The 23,884-nt window shown below is 49.7% G+C and overlaps 1 protein-coding gene across 7 annotated transcripts in view; it reads right to left on the bottom strand.

Annotated features, from left to right (window-relative positions):
- Positions 1-686: 686 nt before the first annotated feature.
- The window catches only part of BCL11A (BCL11 transcription factor A), a 90,509-nt gene continuing 67,311 nt past the window's right edge, over positions 687-23,884 (bottom strand). For 4 of the 7 annotated variants that reach the window (XM_061989291.1, XM_061989289.1, XM_061989294.1 and 1 more), the window contains exon 3: positions 8,817-10,904. In XM_061989291.1, the coding sequence (XP_061845275.1) occupies positions 8,899-10,904 (2,006 nt within the window). In that variant the 3' untranslated portion in view covers positions 8,817-8,898. Of the gene's footprint in view, positions 1,178-8,816; positions 10,905-23,884 lie in introns of those variants that run through there. The other 3 variants (XM_061989295.1, XM_061989293.1, XM_061989290.1) reach the window with 3 other exon arrangements.

The following is a 23,884-nucleotide window of genomic DNA, read 5'->3' as shown; positions in this document are numbered from 1 at the left end:
TCTTCTGTTCAGCCTTGGCTCCCGAACCAGCAAACCCGGCTCTCAGCAAAGGGACGGGTGTCTCTGGCAAGTGGGAAAGCTGTGGGAGAGCCGGGCGGGAGGCACAGGGGCAGCGACCCGACAGCAGAGCCCCAGCACCCAGGCTCAGGCAGGGCCCTGGCAGCGGCAGCACCCGCAGAGCAACGCCACAGCTCCCCGCACCCACCGCTTCACCTTCCGCCGATGCTGCGGGACGTTACGGGTCCCACCAGCCCCAGGAGCACAGAGTTCAACAGCAGCAATGGAATGAGCCCAGCAGCAAGAGGAGGTGGGTGATGGAGGAGGGCTGGGAGACTCTTGTGTTAACACCAACAGCGGTGGCCATGGCTGTAAGCCATGTGGGGAAGGCTGAGCCACCCCTCTCTCACACACACACACACACACAGACACACACACACATATACACCCCCCACCACCCCAGGCTTCCCCTTTGTCAACTCAGCATTGGGCTGGCAGCCCAGAGGGTAATACAGAGTCCTGCCAGCCGCCTGGCCCTTCTTAGCATTAAAAATTAAAGACAGAGCAAACAAAACCTAAAGCTCCAACATTTATTATGGCAGTTTCCCACCCACCTACCCACCCGCAGCCCTACGCTGCATCGTTTTAACTCGCCGCATGGGCTGTGCCCTCCGAGAGAACGGCGCAGCGCGGAGAGGACCAACGAGCCGGACCGGGTTGCCCACGAGAGCAGGACAGTCTGTGAGCACGGGGGAAGAAGCTGGTCGAAGCCATCGAGAAGCCCTTGACCTTGGTGGGTGGGTTTTGCTTTCCTTTTGTTGTTAGAAAATAAAAAAAACCACCCCAACCAACCAACCAACCAACCAACCAACCAACCAACCAAACCCCTCCCTCCCCAAAGCAAACCGACCCCGAAGAAGTGGTGTACTCTGTTACAAAATATAAATACGATAGTCTTGCAGGCAGGAGGAGCCCGGGGAGCGCTGCCTTCGGCCACGGACTTGTCAGGCTCTCCCGGGGACAGCAGGACAGAGGCCACCTCCGGATGCCGAGACGCCGCCGGCCGCTCGCCCCACCTTCACCTCCTTTCAGAATTTAAGTGCTCTTGAAGTTCCATCCGAAAACTGCCAGACGTCCGGGGCTCCCTGGGCGCCGCGCCAGCCGGGGGGGTACGCCGAACCTACAGAGAGCATGGGGACAGAGCAGAGAACAGGTGTCACATGGCCCACGGGCAGACTCATCCTCTTATTTTACTCTTTTGTTGTCGTTGCTGTTGTCTTTGGGGGTTTCTGTTTTGTTTGTTTTAAGAACTAGGCCACCCGAGCGCCGCGAGGGGATAGGGCAGGACGGAGCCCTTCCTCCTCTCCCGTCCGGCATCGCTCGGCACCACGCAGGAAACACAGAGGTCGTTTTGGAGGAGAAACCTCTGGGCTGTGCCAGCAGCTCCCTTTGGGCAAGGACCGAGCCAGCCTGTCTCAAAATTTCCTCCTATTCTTTCCCAAAAGCACGGGGGCATGCGGGAACAGACGGCCCTCTGAAAGCCACGGGTACCGTTCATGTGCCACGCGGTGGGTGGCTCGCGGAGGCCCTTCCCCAGCTCCTGCCACGCCGGGTATGGCACAGCATGCAAGCACACGTCAGAGCAGCAAAGCTCCAGCTCCAGAGCCCAGCCCTTCGCAGCAAACCAGGGAGGTGACAGGCCCTCAGCCCCGGCAGCGTGGGACGGCGAATGGCCCTGGCTGCAGAGAAGGAGAGCGGCTGCGCGCCCCGGCCCCAGGCCCATCGCCGAGCACAGGGCAGCAGCAGTGGCAGCGCTGTCAGCACGTCCCTCAAAACCCACCCCTGCACATGGAAATTACCACAGAGCCCCTTTCTGTGCAAACCGCTCCGTTAGTACTTAAGAGAGTGGCTGGAGGGTTTATGCCCGAGCTCCCGACAAGACTCAATAGCAACTCCCAGGCCAGATCCTCACTGGGGGTAAAGTGGAGGCTGAAGTCGAGAGCATGTGCCTGATTTCCCCCTCAGGGAGGGCTCGTTGCTCCTGCTGACTCTGAAGGGAGCCAAGAGCGCCGCAGCCATCCCAGCCACCGGCCATGCCAGCACAACACAGCACAGAACCATACACCCCGCCAAAGGGCACGAAACCTGGGGGTCCCCCGCGCTCCCTGCCCCACGGCCAGGAGGGGACCCCACGCCTGTGACCCTGCAGCTCGCTCGAAAGCAGCAGCCGGGCACCTGGGCTCGAGGGGCAAAGGCTCTCCGGCAAACTCCAGCCAAGACCCCTCTGGGCAACATCACTCTCCCAGTCAATACTACGCTTTGCTCACACATCTGCCCAAAATGGGTTTTCAGCCTTTATAGGAGGAAAAGAGACAGAGAGGGAGCTGAAAGAGCAGCTGGTATCAATCCTCTTTTTCTGTACAAGCCCTGCACTTAGATAAACCCCGAAACTCTATCTCATCAGATATGCCATAGCCTCCCGAATGTCAAGCAAAGACGTGGTGCCGCTTATTCCTGCATTTATCTCAGCCCTCGGAAACATAATAAATACAAAACATCTGTAGCCTAAATTCTGGATGCTGTTTCAGCGCAGACATTACATTAATCATTCAATTTGGAGGAGATTAAATACTAACGACGAAGGGGTGAGTGCCATAAAAATGCGCTCCTCCTCGAAAGCTGATGGGGTTTGAGACTTTAACAACAGAGACACTGTTCCACGACTACCGCCCTGATTTATAGAGACATCTTTTTGCACAGAGAGAGAGAAACACGCAGGGAAGTTTACAGGGAGCGTGGGCCATGGGTGCCAAAGCACCTCAAGAGCACACACTGGGGCTTTAAGCCACCCGTGCTTCAAGCCAACAAGCTGCGGTGGCTTTCTGGCGCCGGTAACTCATCGCCAGGCTGCAGCAAAGCATCGTGGAGGCGACGGACAGACGGACGGACGGACGGCGCGTTGTCGGCCGCGAGCTACGGCCCCGGACAAACTGCTCCTACAGCTGCTGCTCCTGAAGCTCCTCCAAACCACTGCCCCGGCCCCGTCTGTGCGGGCTGGACGCCTGTCAAAATGAGCTTCCTGAAGTCTGGAAGTCAAAAGGCATCACCGCGCAGTTCTTAATGAGCAAATGAATGGATCGTTGTGTGCTTTGCAGCTGGTAAATCTCGTAGTGGTGCGTGGAGCCCAGAGATACCTGTGCATTGATCAGCACAGGGGCCCCTGTATATCTGCCCATATATCCAGCTACTTCATAGGTAGAACAGAGCACGGAGAAAGGCAGCGGCACGCCGCCCGCCCTGGCATGGACACGGCGTCCAGCGCCTGCCTGTACAGACAGCCAGGCTGCCCCCGACCCCGGGCAGACCAGTCAAGGCCAGCAGCCTCTAATGCCTTGATTGCAAGGCGAGCAATCAGCAACAAAAGTGGTGAGAGGGAGAGACGGGGCTCTGCAGGGACATTCTGTGGCACAGGATTGAAAAGCTGTGTCGCCAAAGCAGCTGCGAAGCGTCCCGTGCGTCACCGCGTACACACACCAGCACTGACATGGACAGCCACCGGCGCCAGCCCCTGCGACTCCAGCCCACCACGCCGGGGCCAGACCCTGTCTGCCCTGCACTGGGGGTCCCTACTCCCTTCCTGAAGCCCACCACACCGGGGCCAGACCCTGTCTCCCCTGCACTGGGGGTCCCTCTGGCAGTGCCCGCATCCGCACGGCTCTGGCACAGCATCCACCCTGGCGACAGCACAACCTTCATTCCCCCCCCGTCCCGGGACTCAAACGGAGTTTTATTGGGTTGTTTGGGTCTCTCTCAGAAAAGGAATACGTTTGTTTTCTTCAGCTATATGCTATATTTCTATCTTTTTGTGAAAAAAACAAAAAAAGTCTCAGATATCCCCTTGAGAAGGCGCTGGGCAAAAGAACAGGCAACAAACGATGCCATCACGAGCAGACAACAGAACAACTGGGAGGTTGTACAGAAACCAAAGAAAGGAAAAGAAGGAAAGGAAAAAAAGTACTAAATCCATTACACTAGGAACAGCAAGAGACAGTATCACAGCGGTACGTGCTTTAATAAAGTAAAGAGATGCTGCAACATGCAGTATTTGTCAAACTGACAACACATACAGACCCCTAAGGGGGGGACGGGGGGGCGACCTGGAGTCTGGATTTTAGACACAATGCACATAAAACGTTTCATAAACCTGATTCCCACCAAAAAAATACCCAAACCAACCCAAAAAGGCCTTGGGAGAAGGGAGAGGAGCTCCCAGCTCCAGTCTCCACCTGGGAGCGGTGCTGGGAGCTTTGGGTATCGGTCATCCCGGAGCCACGGCGCATCCTCCTCATCCTCCTCCCTGAGAGAAATCAGCTCCTGCTCACCTGCCCACGTGCACCAGGGGCTGATTTCACCCCGTGTCCCCAAAAGCAGCTGGGGATGGGGGAAGTCTTGGGGGGGGCTGTAGAGCCTTTTATTTGCTCGCCTCCTCTGCCAAAGCCTTGCCAAGCTGGGAGGAAAGTCCCCGTCGCAGACCGAGGCTGCCGCTAACTGAAAGCCAGAGATGCCGCCGGTGATCGGGGTGGGAGGGTCGTGGCTTAGACCTCAACTAAAGGAGGCAAAAACACCAAAAAAAATCTCCCCCAAACTACAAGTGCAGCCTGCAAACACATTCCACTTGCCCAAGAGCTAACTCCTCAGCCCAAAAACCCTCTTCCTCGGCAGCGGCGGCTCAGTTAAGGCCGAGCCGGGCGGCTGGGCGCTCCTCGGGACACCCCAAAACGCCTCTGCGCAGGACGGGACGGGACCTTCTCCTACAGCCTGCTGCTGGAAGCCACCTACAGCGTGTGTCAAATGAGGACACCAGAAGCTGACACTGTGTACTTTAAGGTTTTTTTTTATTTTTTCAATAAAGGGACAAAATGGGTGTATGAACAGGATAATGCAGACAACTGCCAAAAAAACACAGACAGTGGTTTTTCCAATAGAACTTAACAAAGACCAGAAACAAATACAATAAAAAGCCAGGTTGTAATGACCTTTGGTCATCCAAATTAAAAAAACAAAAACAAAAAGATTTAAAAAACAAAAACCAAAACAAAACAAAAAAAAATCCCCAACCCTCCCCCCCCCCAAAAAAAAAACCCCAAAGAAAAAGAAAAGATCAAATTAAGTGCCTCTGTTTTGAACAGAGCACGTAAGCAATAATAAATAGTGACTCCCATAGTAAAAGATAAAATTTCAAGTTACGACAAACAGCTTTCATTACAGGAATAGAAAAGGCCAATAACAAAATATTCTGCATTGCCATTTACAAAAAAGTATTGACTCAAGCGGGCTTTCTCTTTAATATGCTTTGCATATGAAATTCTTTCCAATCTAAATATAAAGCACCATTTAGTTTTTGGCAATGAAAAAAACTGCAAAACGGTTTTGTCTCTTTTTTTTTTTGTTGTGTTTTTTTTTGTTTGTTTGGTTTTTTTCCTCTTTTTTTTGTCGGGTTTTTTTTTTCTTTTTTAAGCTTTTTGTGGTTTTTTTTTTTCTTTCTTTTTCTTTTCTTTCTTTTACTGCATATGAAGTTAAAGATGCTGGAATGTCGGGTGATAGAAGGAAAGGGACATAAAAAGCACACTACATAACAAACCAACGTTATTAGCTTGCAGTACTGCATACAGTATGGCAGCAGGAAAAAAAGAACGAAAAAAGATATGTACACCCCTCTGTGACGGCCAGCAGCGTGACATCTCGACAGGATTCCCCCCAACAGAGCCATTAGATGGCCTCGGATCTGTACAATGTCACACTTGGGTTTGGTTGGGTTTTGTCTTTTTCTTTTTTTTGTCTTTTTGTCTTTTTTTTGTTTGTTTTTTTTCTTGAAACATACAAATAATTTGCACTATATTATCCTGCCAAATTAAAAAAATATACTGTGGCAGCCTGTGTGGGTTTCTTCTTTTTTTTTTCCACTACCAAAAAAAGGTACATCGATACCTTTTTAAGAGAACAAGCAACAGTTAAAAATACAAGCTTCAATATAAATACTATAGTGCCTACACTAGATGAACATTTAATTCAAATACCATTCTAGAAATACAGAAAAAAGAGACCATAAATGTGTTTTAGCATAGGAATCAACATGAGTGTGCATTTTTCTTTTTCTCCTATATTTAAGTACTATATAATCTTAAACCTTTCCCCAATGCATGTGGTTTTTTTTTCCTCTTTTCGTTGTTTTTCTTTTATACAACCTGAAGAGCTGTGTATATCCAAGGCATAGAATCTCCACTACCATTTTTAAATGAAGAACAAGTCTTGTACACCACCAAGACGATGAACCCTAAGATACAGTTTCCCCCTAAACATAATGAAGTGTCGTGGTTCCTTTTTTTTTTTCCATCCTTTTTTTTTCCTCTTTTTTTTTGTGTTTCCTTAAAAAAATTCTCAACATTTATATTTAAAAAAAGTTCTGTGGTTTGCTTTTTTTTTCTGTTTTCTTTTCTTTTTTCTTTTGTACAAAAAAAAAAACAACCCCCAAAAAAAAGAAAGAAAGAAAGAAAGAAATCCTTTGCACTGTAGGAGCCAAAGCAAATCGTTCATTTAATGTGAGTGTAGAGTCTGTTTCCATTCACAGCGCTGCAGTGTCTCGTCCGAGAAGATAAGCTCGTTAGTCAAGTAAATGGCTGGCAAAGTTTGGACTTTTGTGTGTTTGTTTTGTGTGTTTTTCCTCTCTTTTTTTTTTTATGCTCATCAGCAGATCACAACTGATGTGTTTTGTATTTAATTGGTCTGTGGGTTTGGTTTGTTGTTTCGTGGGGTTTTTTTTTTTCAGCGTCCTTGCAACTTTTCCCTTTAAAGTATAGACCTGTAAACTGGGAAAATTGTACAGTGCACTTAATTGTCCTATCTGAGCAGTCTTATTTTATACTCAACCTCTGTACCTTCGATTAAAGAAAAGGTACAGGCATCACAGGCAGAGTCAAGTGCTATTTGAACACCAACCGGGGCAGGCGCTAGCTTAAGAATAAAACAAGGAATCCTCTTCCACGTCAACACAAATAGCACACAGAGAATGGGGGATGGGGTGGGAGGGAGGGGGGGAGCAAAAAAAAAGAAACAAAAAGGAAAAAAACCCAAAAAGGACAACTTTTAGGGAGTACAGACAGATACTGCTACTCTTCTGCTTCTTTTCCCCCCCCTCCTTTTTTAACATCCTCCGTCACTCCTTCCAAGCGTCACATTAAAGGCAAGTCTGAATAGCTCATAGTTAATCATCGCTGTGTCGATACTAGCTTATACACCTGTTCTAGTCTTCCATGGCCAACAGAACCACGTTGTGCTAATAAATCACCTCTTTTTTTTGCTGCTGTTTTGCTCTTTTTATCCTGTTCCGCTCAGTAAAACATTATTGCCGGGCTCGTCTTATTTTGGGGTGGTGGGGTTTTATTTTATAACGGTATACACGAGGTCTTAAAAGTTTATAATTTGATTGTCAGCTTGACAACCAAGTGGCTCTGGATTTATTTGTTTTGGTGCCAGGATCAATAAAAGATATTATTAAAAGTAAAGACCTTCAACAAAAGAGATTTCCTTAGTGGTGTGTGTTGAAGGGCCTCTGCGCGTTTCACATTCTGTTTAATCATCGATGGGGAAGAGAAAAAGTTTGTGGGGGAGAAAAGAGCCTACATCTCGTTTTAAGCTCTCTCCAGGAGCGAGGCGGGTTTTTCGACTGGTGTGATCAGTTTTAAAACTGAAATACAAGGCAGGGGAGTATGATGATTAACTAGGACTGAACGAGTCCCTCTCTTTCTCTTTCCTCTTCGTTCTTAGGTGTTGAGGGGCAGGAGACGGGGGAGAGGCTCACCGCCACCGCCACGGAGACGAGCAGGAGGGAGCCATCGGCATCGGCTGCCACAGATCCAAGGCACTCAGATTGGGGGTTTTTTTGGGGGGGGAGGAGGGGGTTGTGTATTTTAAACCATCGCTAACAGAAATCTACCTCTTCCTGACTTGGTGGTCGGTTACTTCCCAATTAAAGGCCTTTTGTTTTTTGCCCTAGTGGGTACTCTTTGTCCAGTCCGTGGGTTTAGTCCTTTAAGACAAGCAATCTAGCTAACGCAACGCTTCTTCGGTCCTGTCCGCAGAGGGTCACCCAAAGAGTGTTTTTCCTTCGCACGTCACAAAACAAATCTGTACATGATATGTATCACAGGATGTATGCAGCATGGTCGGTTTTGTTTGCTCTCGGGTTTGGTTTTGTTTTGTGGTTTTTTCCCCCTCTCTTTTTTTTTTCCCCCCTTTTTTTTTTGTTTTCCTCTTTTTTTTGGGTTTTTTTCCCCTTTTTCGTTTGTTTGTTTTCAATCCGAACGGAACTGGAAACAGCGACGTGTTTGCTCAGCAACTAATCAGGGACAATTTCAAAACAGCCATAACATACCATACATGCTGGCTAATCCATTAATAAAAAAAAACCAAAACCAAAACCAACCAAAACCTCCCCCCAACCCCACCTCCACCCCCCTAGCCCTAAAATAAACAACCCCCAAACAAAACAAACCCAACAACAAAACGAAAAACCAAAACAAAAAGAAAACAAACCCCAAAACAACCCACAAACATACACAACATGTAAATTATTGCACAAGAGAAAGGCTCAAAGTTTGCGTAAAATGCAATAGTATTGCCCCGATACAGATCATGCATTCAAACGGTGAGAACAAAAAGAAAATAAACAGGGTGTGCTGGTGACAAGCACTTTCCGAGTATTTCTTAGCTTCCATGAATTCCATCACAAGGGACTAGAAAAACTCCTATGGGGGGGGGGGGGATGCAGGGTGGGGAAGGGATGGGGGTGGATTTTGGGGGTGGGGATGGGGATGGGGGGGGGGGGGGGGTACGAATATACCTCTATTCAGTTTTTATCTCGTTATTCAAGACTCGATCACTGTGCCATTTTTTCATGTGTTTCTCCAGGGTACTGTACACGCTAAAAGGCATCTTACAAATCTCGCATTTGTAAACGTCCTTTCCCACCTGCCCGTGTGTTTTCATGTGCCGGGTGAGCTTGCTACTCTGGGCGCAGGCGTAGTTGCAAAGCTCACACTTATACGGCCTCTCGCCCGTGTGGCTCCGTCTGTGGACGGTGAGATTACTACAGTTCTTGAAGACCTTCCCACAGTACTCACAAGTGTCGCTGCGTCTGCCCTCTTTTGAGCTGGGCCTGCCAGGGCCCGGGCCACTAATATGGGGGGTGCTCCCTCCGCTTCCCGTGCCACTGCGGCCTGAGATCCCTCCGTCCAGCTCGCCCGGCGGCGTGGAGAAGCGCAGGCTGCCGTTCTCCGAGGAGTGCTCGGAGGAGGAGGCGAAGGGCGATTGTCGGGAGTCGCCGAAGCTGAGGAAGGGGTCCTTCAGCTGCCGGGAGGCGGCGTAGCCCGCCAGCCACTGGGAGTAAACGTTCTCGGTGTTGGGCATGGCGGCGGCCGGCAGGTCGAACTCCTTTTCCAGCTTGATGCGTTTGGAGAAGGGGCTCAGGGAGCTGGGGCTACCCAGCAGCAGCTTTTTGGACAGGCCGCCCGAGGCGGACTCCCCCGGGGAGCAGCCCCGGCCGTTGACGGCCCCCTCGTCGATGCGGTCGGACTCGCCGGCCACCGAGTCTTCGTCGCAAGTGTCCCTGTGCACCTCGGGCTCGGGGAGGTGGCCCCGCTTGTGTTTCTCCCCTAGGACCTGGTGGAAGGCCTCGCTGAAATGCTGCATGGAGCTCAGGACCATGCCCTGCATGACGTCCGGCATCGCCCGGCCCTCCTCGCCAGCCCGCGAGTTGTTCTCGTGGTGGCGGGCCGCCTCCAGGCTCATCCCGAAGCCGTAGTCCGGCCTGTCACTCTCGTTCAAGTCCTCCTCCTCTTCCTCCTCCTCCTCCTCCTCTTCCTCCTCCTCTTCCTCCTCTTCCTCGTCCCCGTTCTCGGGGATCATGTTGGGGTCGTTCTCGCTCTTGAACTTGGCCACCACAGACTTGAGGGCGCTGCTGGCGCTGCCCACCAGGTCGCTGGTGCCCGGCTCAGGGGAGCTGGCGGTGGAGAGCCCGTCGTCCGACTTGACCGTCATGGGGGAGGACTTGTGCATGTGGGTCTTCATGTGGCGCTTCAGCTTGCTGGCCTGCGTGCAGGCGTGGTCGCAGAGGTTGCACTTGTAGGGCTTCTCCCCGGTGTGGCTCCGGCGGTGGACCACCAGGTTGCTCTGAAACTTGAAGGTCTTCCCGCAGAACTCGCAGGACTTGGACTTCATGGGCGGCTGGGAGGGAGGAGGAGCGGACTGCAGAGGAGGGAGGGGCGGCGTGGCCAGGAACGGGGGCTTGCTGCCGGGCTGGAAGGGCTGCAGCAACCTTTGCATAGGGCTGGGCCGGCTCGGGGACAAGGGCGGGCTGGAGGTGTTGCCGGCCAGCTCCCGCAGCCTCCGGGAGAAATCCATAGCGGGGGGCTCCATCGCCATGGGGTTCAGTCGCAGCACCCTGTCAAAGGCACTAGGGTGATGGGTGGCCAGAGCCATTTCTTCCGCACCCAGGCGCTCAATGCGATGCGGATCCAAATGGTGCCTCGGGGGAGGGCTAAAGAGGGGCGGCGTGGGTGGGAAACGCCCTTCTCCCAGCCCCGACGCCTCCCTCGAGACCGAGCCGGGTATTCTGAGCAGGTTAAAAGGGTTATTGTCTGCAATGTGAATCCCGTGGAGAGGTGGCTGGGAAGGGCACTCTGCACCTAGTCCTGTTGGGATACCAACCCGTGGCGTCAGGGGGCTGCCGTGCTCGCTTTCTAGGTAGATCCGTAAGCCGTGCGTGTTCTGTGCGTGCTGCAAGAGGAACCAGGCGCTGTTGAAAGGCTGTTTACAAGTCGTACACGTGTAGCTGCTGGGCTCGTCTTTACCTGCAAAACAACACAACAAGCAGCGTCAATCTCCGGCCGTCCGCCCGCGGGCGAGCGCTCGCCTCCCCGCCTCAGCTCCTCTGCTGCGGGCTGGCAGCCGGGGAAGGGGCATCCCCAGCTCGGGAACGGGCAGGGGACGGGAGGAGGCGAGGGAAGGGCATGACAGGGAGGCCCAGATCCACCCTAAACCTGCCCACCTCCTCCCACCATCCCTGGATCCCGAATCCCTGGCAGGAGGAGGCAGCGAAAGGAGCTACATCCAAAAACAGAAACACGCCAACTGATGCCAGCTACGACTGGGCAGGCTCGAGGCTGCAGGAGGCTGCTGACACTTACACTGGGAAGAGAAATTAATAAATAAATGGGGAAAGAAGTGCATCAAATCAAATCAATCAGTCTCCTCCTGAAAAGCACTCCAGCAAAACACACACACACACACACACACACACACACACACACACACACACACACACACACACACACACACACACACACTGGTTCAAAGCAGCAACCCAAAGCGTCACGACTGCGAGCAAGCTGGGCAACGTCACCTTATTAGCCTCCTCCTTAGTATTACTCTGAGAGACTAACAATGTGTACGAAATTAGGCAGCATCTCCCGCTCCTTAGAGAGAGAGAGGCTCAACTCTGGGGCAAGAGAGAAAATAAACAACAATGATAAAAAAACCCAAATGAAATCCAACTGAGGCTGGGACAGGGAGAGGGGAAGGCGGCGAGAGCCAGGGAAAGAGCTGGAGGGTGGCCAGGAGGCCTGGCCCAGCGCCCTGCCCGAGCCGCGTTATTTCTCTCACACTGAAAAGAAGCTGAGGATGGTAAATGCCACTTTGGCAAGTAGCGAGCTCACTCTATTTCATGATAATTTATTTTTGGAGATAACATGGACATTATAAAAGAGCAACCAACGAATAAATAACTAAACAAAAAGCCGGCTAATGATGACAGGAGAAAGCAGCCCCTTCTAATGTATGGCGAAACAAGGGGGGGTGGACAACTTTTTGAGGGCTGCCCACGTGGAAGGAGTGACGTGAGACACGGCGAAGGTGCATCCTTCACTCCCATCCCCTCTGTGGATGGGGTTCACTAAATAAATGCTGGCAAATCGAAACCGGAGCTGAGAGGAAGATAAAAAACTCATTCCCAGCCCTGCCCTGCAGTTCTCCTACAGCTGCTGTTTAGTGTTGTACATAAAACATAAACATGACCTTGAGGTTTGCTGAGGAATAAGCCAGGAGCCCTCTGAGGGCTCTGATACTTCTGCCTGCACCATGGACTCCTGCCCTGACCCAGAGTTTACTTTAGGAGGCATCTGCTCCGTAGGCACCACTCCTGGGTAACACCTCTTTACATGCTGCACCGAGAGCTGCCTCCATCTCCCCTATTTGCCTGGTAGGAGGGAAAGGCAAAGGGAAAACCAAACGAGGCAGATTTGGAAAGAAAGCACCGTTTGATCTGCGCCTGTCTCGTTCCCCATCTCACTCGGGAGGAGGGGGAGAAAAGCTTCGTATGGGCATTTTCGTTCCCGGGCGAGTGGAGAGAGGCTCGTAGTCTCCAGCAGGCATTTAACACTTTAAAGGCCCTTGGAATAACATGTAAGGTTTCATCCTGAGGCTGGTGTTGGAAGGAACCGGACTGCGGTGTTTAGTACGTGCCGGGCACGCGAGCACAGACAACTTCAGTCTGCTGAAACCAGAGGGAAATTCAATTGGACTTTCACATTCCTGTGCTCGCTTGTGAGCTTGGGGAAAAGGGGGAAAAAAAAGGAGGGGAAATCTCATCTCGGTTCAGCATAATGAAGTGGAAGTTTTTAACACCACGGTAGGAGCCAGCAAGGTAACGCCGCTGCCCCTCTCTACCTTACGGACCAGGTCAGGGAAAACAGTGTTTCATCTCGTAACGAGGACACAACACCCAGCGCTCACTACCACGCTTTAGTATTCCCATCAACTAGATATTCTGGATCATAAGGGCAGCTCGTGTAATCATAATGTCAATGAGAAGGGCTGTTACGACTGAGACTAAAGATTACATGGAAAAAGCTGCTTTGAAACTGGTAATTATTACCAGTCCACTAATAGCAAATGATGCATTACAGTTTCACCGTATAATCTGTATTTCACTCAGCTCCTGCCAGTAGGCCTTATTACATTACAGAGCTCACAAATTCTAAATTCCTAAACTACAGTCATCAATAAACGTGTTACTCGCCATAATTTGCAAAATTACTTTGTTCATAACATCTTCGACTGTTATAAAGACCGGAATTGATTTCCTGCATGGCAAAATTAGGGCTGCATTGATTTAGTGGAGTGTAAAATGTAATATTATTCTTCATTTGCTTGCCTGAGAAACAAGTTTTCAATTCGCTGTCCACGTTTGGTAATCAAGATAATGATTTACATTTAAAACCCTGTTTTATGTACCAACCTCCCCCCAACAAGCCACCACGAGAGCAATGCAAAACCCGCGTGGGAAAGCCAAGCAGCGAAACGGTTAAAGCCCACCAGTCGTTCGCCTCCACCTCCTGCCTTTGAAGAGACACAATCTCTAATTTGTCTATTAGTGCTTGATTAATTATGAAGGCTATTGACTGACCATATCACCACCCAGAGGTACGTTCCAGTCTGATGCAGCCCTGCCAAACTGCGAGAATGATGGCACTAATCCACGCGCTGCCTGCCAGCCGTGAGACGGCTCCTCGAGACGGCGTTAGGAAGGGACTCACCTTTCCTTTAGGAAGGGATTCACCTTTCCTGCCTCCCCTCACACCACTGTGGGGTTTGGTACAGTCCTCCAAAAAGCCAGATGGGCTGGTAGGACCCGAAGGCTGAGGATTCACTGATGTCTCCTTAGCTATGGGCAAGCCTCTACGTCCACGTGGGCTCTCCAGTTAAAGTACCTGGGCAAGACCACGGGACAAGCAAGGAGAGCACAGCAGGGAGATGCAGGAGCTGGGGCTGGCCAAGGACAGAGCTGGAGAAAGTCCCACGGGGCTCTTCATGCCTCATCATCCTTGGGATGTGTTATCCGAAGCAGCATTGCAATGCCATAGGGGCTTTCTGTTGCTTTGCAAGAGGCCCACAGGAATGCCCCAGAGCGAGATGCGCAGAGAGGCACAGCTGACCCAGACCTCAGCAGGGCTGGGGCTCACAGCCTCCGCAGCTTCACACTGAAGAACTGAAGGTCAAAAGGGACCACCAGCTCTCAAGACTCTCTGACCTTTTCCTGCAATACTCAGCTGACCTGCACCACGACCAACACAATGTCTTTGGGAAAAGCAGGACCTCCTCCAGCCCCGAAACCATCTTTAGGGCAAAGCACAAAATCCCAGTGAAAACCATTCAAACCAGCTCAGAAGACAAGAGGAGCATCTACTGCTCACCACCACAGTCAGTTCCCACAAATAACCACATTCACAGATGGCTACTGGGGTCCACCTGAATTTCTCTGGCTTCCATCTCTACCTGTTCACCCAACTCCGCACGCACGGGTCTGATCCCGCTCTTCTCTCCAAGGACCACAGCAGGCTGTACCAAACCATGCTCTCAGCATGCCATGCTTGACAGTCTTTCCAGACCACCCCATAAACTTGTCTCTCTTGTTCTTCACCTGTCCACCTGCCTTTGCTGTGTCCACAACGCTCATCATCCACAATTCTGCACCCGTTCCTAAATCACCAACGCGCCCGGCGCCTTGCACAGTCTATTTCATCTGCATTTATCAACCACAGTTGTCATCTGGAAGAATGAAATCAGGCTCATTTGACAAGATCTATATTCCATAAATCTGAGTGGCATGAATTCTATTTCTAGCCTTTAATTCTGTATCAATTGAATCTTACTTTGGCTCTTCAATTATTTTGCCCTGAAGAGATAAGCAAAGTGTTGCCAACTCTCCCACGGTTACCCCCACCAGCTCCTGACAGCACTGTCCCAGTCCCTAAAGCTTTATTAAAAGCCAGCATCACATGCTGACTCTTTAGGGATTCTTGAGTGCAAGCTGTCAGGGCCTTTTCATTTAAAAATATTTCTCTCCATTGGACCTTGTACAAAATCTTCCTTGGCTACCAATAAGCTTACAAAGACGTCATCGCCTACCTGTGACACAGAAACGTAACCCTGCTGTTTCCAGGTCTACAGCAAAAGCATGTATTAAAAATGTCCACCTTACCACTCGTTTCATCCATCACTTCCAGGGTTTCTCTTTTCTCCAGGACCCTGGGAAGTTCTCCTCTTCTCCCTCTCTAAGCCAGGCATGACTTTCCCTCGGCGCCTTCAGCTCCTCTGACCAGTTCTCTAACCAGTTTCTCACTGTGATTGATTGCTATCTATTTGCCTTTGTTCTTGTTTTTAATTGTCATGTATTGATTTTTTTTTTAATATCTAATTGCTGTTCTCATCTCACCACTGAAGCAGGTGGAGTGGGTTTTGGATTTGGGCCAAAGTTGCCCTCTCTTCCTGGACAGCTCATCAACCCTTGACAAATAGCTTCCAATTATACCACTCACATTTTTTTTTGCATGTACATTTTTCTTCCCAGTCAATTTTACTGATAATTTCTTTTTCTTATTTGGGAAATTACCCCATTAAGAGAATTACATGGGGATACCAAGTACCAAATAGAAACGTGAGGCCAATATGAAACCTGAATGTTCTCTCTCAGGTGAAGCCTCACCCACTATGACATATTTATTCCTTTCCAACATCCCGGCCAGCAAATGACTAGTGACAGGGCACAGCACTTCAGTACAGTACTGATGTTTAGTGTTCCTCAAGTTATTGGCTCCTGCCTTAACAAAAAAAAAGCAGCAAAACAGCTCTTGCCTGCCATGCCCCCAAAAGAAGTGATTTAACCAGTGACACGAGTGACAGATTTAGCTTCTGATCCGAAAACCGTTAACAAATGAGTGGGAAGGATATTGGCATCTGAGCGCCTTTAAGGGCAGTTGGCACAATTACTCAGTAAAATATGAAGAGATGGCTGCTTTCAGCATTGAGGGGATCTTTTTTTTGATATTGAAAAAACAAAAAGCCTGGCTCCTGTGTACCGTGCTCACAGATACACCCGGCACGCTCCAGGTCCAAGTCGAAGCAAGCCAACGTCTCCAGGCACAATATAGCTGGCTCTGAGCAAGACCCACAGTCGTGTCCACAGCCACCATCAGCAAAGCCAGACAAGATGCTGGGGAGAAGACCAGCTGGGAGGAGAAGCTGTCAGCTAGATGCCACTGCTGGGAGAGGGGAGGGGGAGAAAAAACAGAGATTCTGGAGCTAGGCATGCAAGTTCAGGCATTGCCAAGTGAGTAATGGAATAATCTGCACGCGTGTGCCAGTGTGCTTTGGAAAAGCTTCCTTGGGTTCTCAAGTCAGAGCTGGATCCAGGAAAGCTGCTCGCCGGACACGGCAGAGCCTGGTGGAGGAGAGATGCCGAAACCTCACGTGCAGCAACCTCTCTCAGTGCCCCTATGCCAAACAGGCAGCCCAGAGAGCAGGATGTTGTTCAGGAAAGACTGTCAGATTAAGCAGTGAGATATTAGTGCAACATGTGTTTTGCTGCAGGGTGCTGCCCAGGCTGCACATGAACATGCACTGTTAGAGACACCCCAGTTTTCCCAGTGTTTTCCCAGCGCAGCCAGTGGTGCAGGCAGTGACCTCGTAACATTCCAATGGTGTTCACAAGGATTTCAGTCACAGCGGCAGAGTTACTCCCTCGGAGAAATCCCTGTGCCAGAGAAATCTCCAAGCAGACCAGGATTTGGCACTTGCTTCCCAGACAAGTCCAGCCCTTCCTTCTCCTCAGCAGCATCTCTCCACAAGCCAGTACCACCAGTTTTGGTGGCTTAGCTCCTATATTCTCCTTCATATTCTCCAAAAAGCCTGCGAATCCAAGCAAAGCCAAAACATCTTTACCAGGCTACCTGCATCTATGAGGCACGGACTTTTGACACTTTTGCCATCAAACTGCAGAGAAGAAAAGTTAAAAGTGACTCAGACACCTGCAACCTGCAGTAAGCACCTCCCTCTCTTCTGCTCACCACCAGACAATTATCGGAGGAACAGCCTGAGCCAAACTCAGGAACTTCTTCAGTCAGCTTTAATGTCAACTGACTGCTTGATTTTTGGACTGATAAATTGGGAGTTGTTATGGTATTTAAAGGGGGGAAGAAAAAAAATGGAGTTAATTGTTACCACTTGTACTTGATTCAGTTCTTCTCCATCTGGCTTGTCAAATATCTCTCCTCTTTTTTTTCCCCCTCTCTCTTTTGGAAATCTGTACTGTTGAGATTCCTTTCAACTGAAACCTAGAGAAGGGAAACGGTTTGGACAGAGGAAGCGTCGCAGGACCAGGAGATAAGTGGATCCACCAGGAGATAAGTGGGCCCACTTCTCCCTCAGCAAGAAACAGCTGCTTTGTCATGACTCACCTTTTCCTGGTGGTCAGTAGCATCAGTTTAAAAGGGAAACTGTAGCTGGCCAAATAGATTTTTTTTCCTCCTTGCACTATCTCTTCCTCCTCGTTGCAAAAGGCGGGTGCTTAGCCTGGCCTGAGGTTAGAAGTGGCTGCTAGCACAGTTAGCACTGCTGTTGTCATAAGAATAAATAACAGCAGCAGCTGCATTTAAGTACAATAGGGTACTTTCTCTCCAATCTTTTCTCTTTCTCAGCAGATGAACCGGATTCAGAAACACTGAAGATGGAAAACATCCCTAAAACTCTCTCAAGAGGTGACACGGTGAAATGAGAAGCACCGTGGCTGCTGTGCATTTGAAAAGTAAGCTTCTGCAAAGCAAGTGCCCATTGTGTACGAATGGGCCTGATGGCAGAGTGGCCTCAGACTGGCCTCAGACTGGCCTCACTTGTGGAAATGTCAAAAAACCCTTGTGAGACCCCCAGTGTCCCATTTGCCATCTTTACCAGCTTTTCCTTATCTATGACTCATTAATAAAAGACATTGATATTCCTGAAAAGAAAACTTCTTCCCAAAAACTCAAACTCCCTGGAATTGTTTTACTAAAAAACAACTAACTATTTTCTAAACCATGCATCAATGATACTTTTTGTTACATCTCCTTTTAAAAGCCCCCCACTTAAAGAAGAACTGGCCCAAAGAACTAACACGGCGACTTAAACTTCAAAACAGAAACCCAAGCAACAGCAATAATGAAAACAAAGGTACAGCTGGCATTGCCTTGCCATTCAGAGATTCAGACTGGAGTTAGGAACTCCAGGAATTCACCTTTTTCTCCCAAAGCCAAGTGTGTCCTTGTGGTTTGCAGCACTGCTCAGGTTTCCACAGAACAGAGGTTTTTGGGAGCTTAAGGAAAGAGTGAGGGAACATCACCTGGCCTTTTGCAGGAGAACTGCAAGCTGTGTTGGTTGTAGCCTCAACTTCTTTTGATTACTTACTCACTCCTCTAAGCAGAACCAAACTTGTAACACCTGGATTCTCCTCCCTGATGACCATTTCATTAACAAGGAGCAGCAAAAGGCACGGTGTGGCTTTGGGGACAAGAGCATGCTGGCACTGCCAGCCCTCCCAACCTCACCTCCACGGCTGGCACCGTTTTCAAGGCAATTATGATTTGGCCACCAAGAAAACCTGCTTCAAGCTCCAAGTTGGCAAGTAAGGGATCGGGCTGAGACTGGTTTTGTGCTCTTTTAAAACTTCGGGGGGGTGGGGGTGGAAATCTGTGGTGTCTCGATTAGAGAGGAACAGAAGAAACCTGCCCTCGGAAAATAACGCTGTGCTTCACATCCAGTTCACAATGAGGCTTTAAAAAGAAACCCCTCAGCAAAGGCCTGAGCGCACACACTACGCAGTCTACAGGCTAAGACTGCAGGGATGGAGAAATAGACACTGCAGCATCACATGGGTAGTAGCTCCATTAACTTAAAACACTGGCAGTGGGACCTACAGCGCTGACCTGGTGCTGTCTGCACCGCAGGAGGAACTCCTCACTGATACCATCTCACTTCTCTAAAACTCTTTGTTAAGCAGAGTAACCAACATCCCAGACGTGCAGGCTTCCCACCTGCCTCGCCCAGACTGCTTCTCCCAGGGCAGGCCAGCTCGAACAGGAGTGGCATTTCAGCTCCTCTGAACCCACCCAGCACCAGGAGTGTGTCCTCTGCTGGAAGGTCCACCTGGGCTGTGACCCACCAAGGACCAAACCCCATTGAAGCCCTTCCAAAGGCTGACTACACAGCAAAAGATACCTTGCTCCAACAGCCTGCAATTATGCATTTACTTAGTGACTGCTGGGGACAACCAAGTCAATAATTCACTTTTTTAATGCAGTGCTGTAATTACACAGCTACAAAGAGCTCCCAAAATAATTTTATTCGCTCTCACACACCTATTGTGATGAATTGTTTCATTTTCTACTGTTTGTCCCTGGCCAGCAGCATCCAAAGGAAAGGCAGAGCACACTTCAAAAGACTTCTTGCAAAGGGAATGGTGCATGTCAGGAGGTTGGGGCATCACTATTTTCTGTTATATCTAGTGACAGGTAATGGACACAAAAACTTCCCTTTAAACATAAGGAAAAACTCTTTCACTGTGGGGGTGAGGGAGCTCTGGCCCAGGCTGCCCAGGGAGGGTGTGGAGGCTCCTCCTCTGGAGGTCTTCAAAACCTGCCTGGACATGTTCCCGTGTCCTGCTTTGGACCTGCTTTGGTAGGGGGGTTGGACTAGATGGTCTCTAAAGGTCCCTTCCAACTCCCACCATTCCATGAAAGAAAGGAGGGCCCTGAGAGCCTTATTCCACCTTTTCATTTCCAAATGGGTTCCCTTCAGACTCCCCTCTTTCCCAGCCTTCCCCTTTGGCTCACTTTCTTCTTGCTTTCAAATTAATGGTATTTAGCCAGCAGCAAACCATCTTGACAAAGTGGGTCAGGGGAACTGCAGGTTCCCCTCCAAACGTCACCTCCACCTGCAAATCATCTGCCAGGAAGGCAAAGGTTTATTCCGTCCCCGAACAAGTTCAATGTCACCATGGAGTTGCAAGCACAGCAAGTGCTGAACCAGATCCTGCAGTGTTTAGTTTCGTAACTCACACGAGCAAGTATTACTAGAATCGATAATACATATATTTTCCCCTCCCTGCTTTGCAAATAGGACCAAAAGGTGTCGTAAAGTTGCCCGGTGTCCTCTGGTTTATTCTGTCTCCTCTCCATCGGCGCGATATCCTTGAAGTTGAAAATGATATAATACTCGGAATATGTGGAGTTTGGAGGATGTGAGACTTGCAAGAATTGCTACAGCTTTATGGGGTTCTCGGGGCACGGAGAGTATTTACCATACATACATCAAGTCAAGGAATGCAAAAAGGGCAGCCGAAAGTGTGGCGCTTGGAGCTGGGGAGTTTAAATCCCCGGCAAGGCAGATAAAGGAGTGGATCTTCTTATTTATGGTATTTGCAGATGAAATCCAACAAAGCCAGTCCCCCTGCACCACCCCAAAAAACTCCCCCCCCACACCAAGCCAAACCTTTCCTCCTTTATGTCAGTAAGGCTGATTCAATTTCCAAGCTTGCAAGGTCTCCTCTCGCCGAGTATTACCCGACCCCAATAACACGCCCTGCTCCAAGGTTAAGATCTGTTTCCTTACAATAACGCAGAAAGCTGTTGTTTCAGTGGCGGCTGCAGAATTCAGCTTTGAAGGACAGGTTAGTACCACACTACATTTAACTGGATTCAGTTCATCTGATTATACAGTGCCTTGCTTTCTGGAATATGTAATCATCTCTTTCTGATGACATTTTAAATATCCAACTAGACAAATAATTGCAGCAATAATTGATAGCTGAGTCAAGCTGGAAGATTATTGATTGGCACGGCACCCGCTGAAACAAATGTTCCATCTTTTTCCAACGCTGCAGTGAGGATGCTTGAATCTAACTTTTGCTGAGGAATGATACAAATTCCATTTACTGAGAGAAGCATGGGGATAGAACCTGCACTTTGGGGTGTGATTACCTGGGGAGACTTGGGGAAGGAAAATTAGGCATCGGGATTTATATTCCGTTTCCCGTGACGATATGGAGAAACAGCTGAACATAAAACACACATGGACAAGTCTTAAAAGAGTTGCTGATTAACCCTCTCCCTTCCTCGACTGTATTTATCCATTTCTAATCACTGCTTACATAGGAGTTTCTCCTGCTGCCTTCCCGGGGATGCCTCACGTGGCTCTGATTATCGGAGTTACACACTGGGAAAGATCCCCCCGTTGTTTTCTCAGCAGCTTGAAGCCCTCAGCTGAAACGTGCACATTCTTACTCCGCTGTGAACGCAGCCAACGCGAGGGATGGGATTGATCTCGTTTGCCATGGTGTAAATTGGGAGCGCCAGCGCCCGAATCTGCGGCGCTGCATAAATGCAGTGACAGAGAGGTCAGGAGTAGGTGCATCTGCAAACTGCATTCGCTGGCTTCATGGGAGGACGTTTACAGCTGAAATAAAACCACTCCTTGTCTCTTATTACACTGAGCTCTGGTTAAACATGGGGTTTCTTCCCACTTATGGAATTCTGCCTGTGTGTCAGGGAGAGAGAAAAGGGGAATTTCTGAAACTTACTGAGTAAGAAACAGAGTGAGTGGCCATGGCAGAGGTTCGCACGTGGGGAAAGGCAAGAGATGAGCCGCCTAGTTGGGGCAGGGGAGCACGGCAGAAGCCTGAAATTAAGGAAAAGCGCCAGAATATTTGAGCAGGGAACAAGAGAGCATAAATTCCAGAGTAAGAGATGAAAAATGCACTGGAACGTTTTGAAACGGAGCCATTAGGAGCTGATTGAGTCTTGGAGCTGCTGTTAAAAATCAGCCGCTTGTTAGACGCGGCCATCAGCTGAGCCCTGACACTTACGGCGGACGAGGGGGCTTGGCGAGCGGCTTCGCTCTCATTTAGAGCTCCTCAGTTAATTAGAAAGCCCTCGGATTCTCTGCAGACGCGGGTCACTATCGACAGCTCGTGCTTTTGATGCGTTGTGGGTGACAGTTGCTGGACTGACCTTCCCGTGGCTGGCAGGGGCTGCCCAGACCTTACCGTGCCGGGGAAACTCAAGTTACAAGTGAGGTTAGACTGCTCCTCCTCTGTTTCCTCCTCTGAAACACCTGCTGTTTCCTCCTCTGAAGCAAACTCTGATGAAAACTGCATTTGCTTAATGCTATAAATAGCTCCAGCTTTCAGTTATTGTTTTTACCCCCTGCCCAGTGCATGTCACAGCCAGACCAGGACTCCGGGGTGGGGGTTTATCAAGCACCAGCCAAAGGTTGGGAAGAAAGTGCTTTATGGGGGACAACCTGCTCGTATCGAACCCACAGCCATGATGATGAGAGAGAAACTTCCCTTTCAGAGGTTTGCTTCCCTGGTACATACAGCAGGTAGAGGTGGCTGCAGGGGATGGAGCTCCCGTCTGGGGTATGGCACTGCCCGAGCTCCCAGCACACTCCAACCCATGGGGATGTCTTTCTCCAATGCTGGCAAAGTCTGGTGATGCTATCCAAGAAGAAACCACTGACAGTATATCATGCAGGGCCTACAGCAACACAGGCAAGCACTGAAAAAAGTGAGGCTTGTTTGGAAAGGCAAGGGAATGAGTGGAAGTTACAGTGACAACCCAAAGGCAAGATGACAGACCTGCAGGTGCACTGGGAGTCGGCAGCAGACACTAGAAAATTAACTCTCGGGAACAGTCTAGCATTGGCAGGGAAATGAATGAGATGATCTAAGAGATCTTTTCCACCTCTAATAGGATTTGATGACGATTTTGCATAGGCCTTTGTGCTAGCTTGGCTTTTGATAAAGCCATGGTGTCTCTTTTCAACCCACATGCAAGCGAGAGATTAATAAGTTGCAAAACTCGGCCCACCTCAGCTATAAATGGTTCATGTGCCTATAGGGGGAGAAAAGCCAAGCTATGACTGAAAAAACACCCCAGTGAACTGAGTGCAGTTCGTGCTTTTACACCCGAGCTTTCCATTATTAAGAGATTTAGAACAAAGACAAAATTTCTCCTCCAGCATCCAAAAAAGCATCAATTTAGAAGCCAGACGGGGCAGCGATGCACAAACCGTGGCCAGCTCAAGGAACAGCGGATTGAGAGCTTGCCACTGGGAGCTCTGGGAAGCAAGAGGAGAGGAAATGGTTCCAGCATGTCTTGCAGGCCTCGCTTCTCCCATGCAGGAGAAGGGGGCAGAGCCACGGGCAGGTGGGGATGGTTCTCCTTTGGGAAGACCTGGCGTGAAGACTTTTGTCTGCTCACAGCCTTGGATCAGCAGAAGGCCAGAGGACCGGCCAGAGGATGGGTTAAAGCAGCACAGATGGGAAAGAAGCAAATGGAAACAAGAATTCTTAAGCATATGAAAGGGATTGTGGAGATCCCATCTTTTAGCAAGATAAGCATTTTCTTACATGAAGATGCAACTGTATGTTGTAACTGCCAGCACTTAGACACCAGTAACACATAGCAATAAAAGCCACCCCTAACCCCACCTGAGTAAGTGAATAATCTGTGCAGTCATATGATATGAACAATGCCCCCTCACTTCATGGGCTGTTCCACCATTACTTTCCAGCAGGCAGAGTTGGGGATCGAGGCCCTGCTCTTTAGCCTCACTGAGGCTAAACTCTGAGCCCTGTTGCTGTCTGATCCTTGTGCTGGGCCAAACGAACACAGCTGCCATTCAGAAGAGAGCTGCTCTCCTGCTCTTTTACCCACGAGTTTTCCTTTATATGGCTTTTTCACCTCTTGACTTGGATGACCCATGGATTGAGGGGACTAGAACCTCCATCCCCAGGCTGGCAAAGTCAGCCTACGTATGCTGCTGTACATCCTGGTGCACAGGAGGATGCAGGGCATGCTGTGCTCTGCCAACAGCAACTCTACATCCACCTAGCCTGGACAACCCACTAAGAAGCCATGTGCTGGTCCCCACTGGCATCGCTTCCCTTGCTGCCAACATACAG

This window comes from Colius striatus, chromosome 2, assembly GCF_028858725.1.
Source record: "Colius striatus isolate bColStr4 chromosome 2, bColStr4.1.hap1, whole genome shotgun sequence".
Classification (NCBI taxonomy): domain Eukaryota; kingdom Metazoa; phylum Chordata; class Aves; order Coliiformes; family Coliidae; genus Colius; species Colius striatus.
Note: the sequence above shows the minus strand (reverse complement) of the source record. Positions and strands in the feature narration are given on the sequence as shown.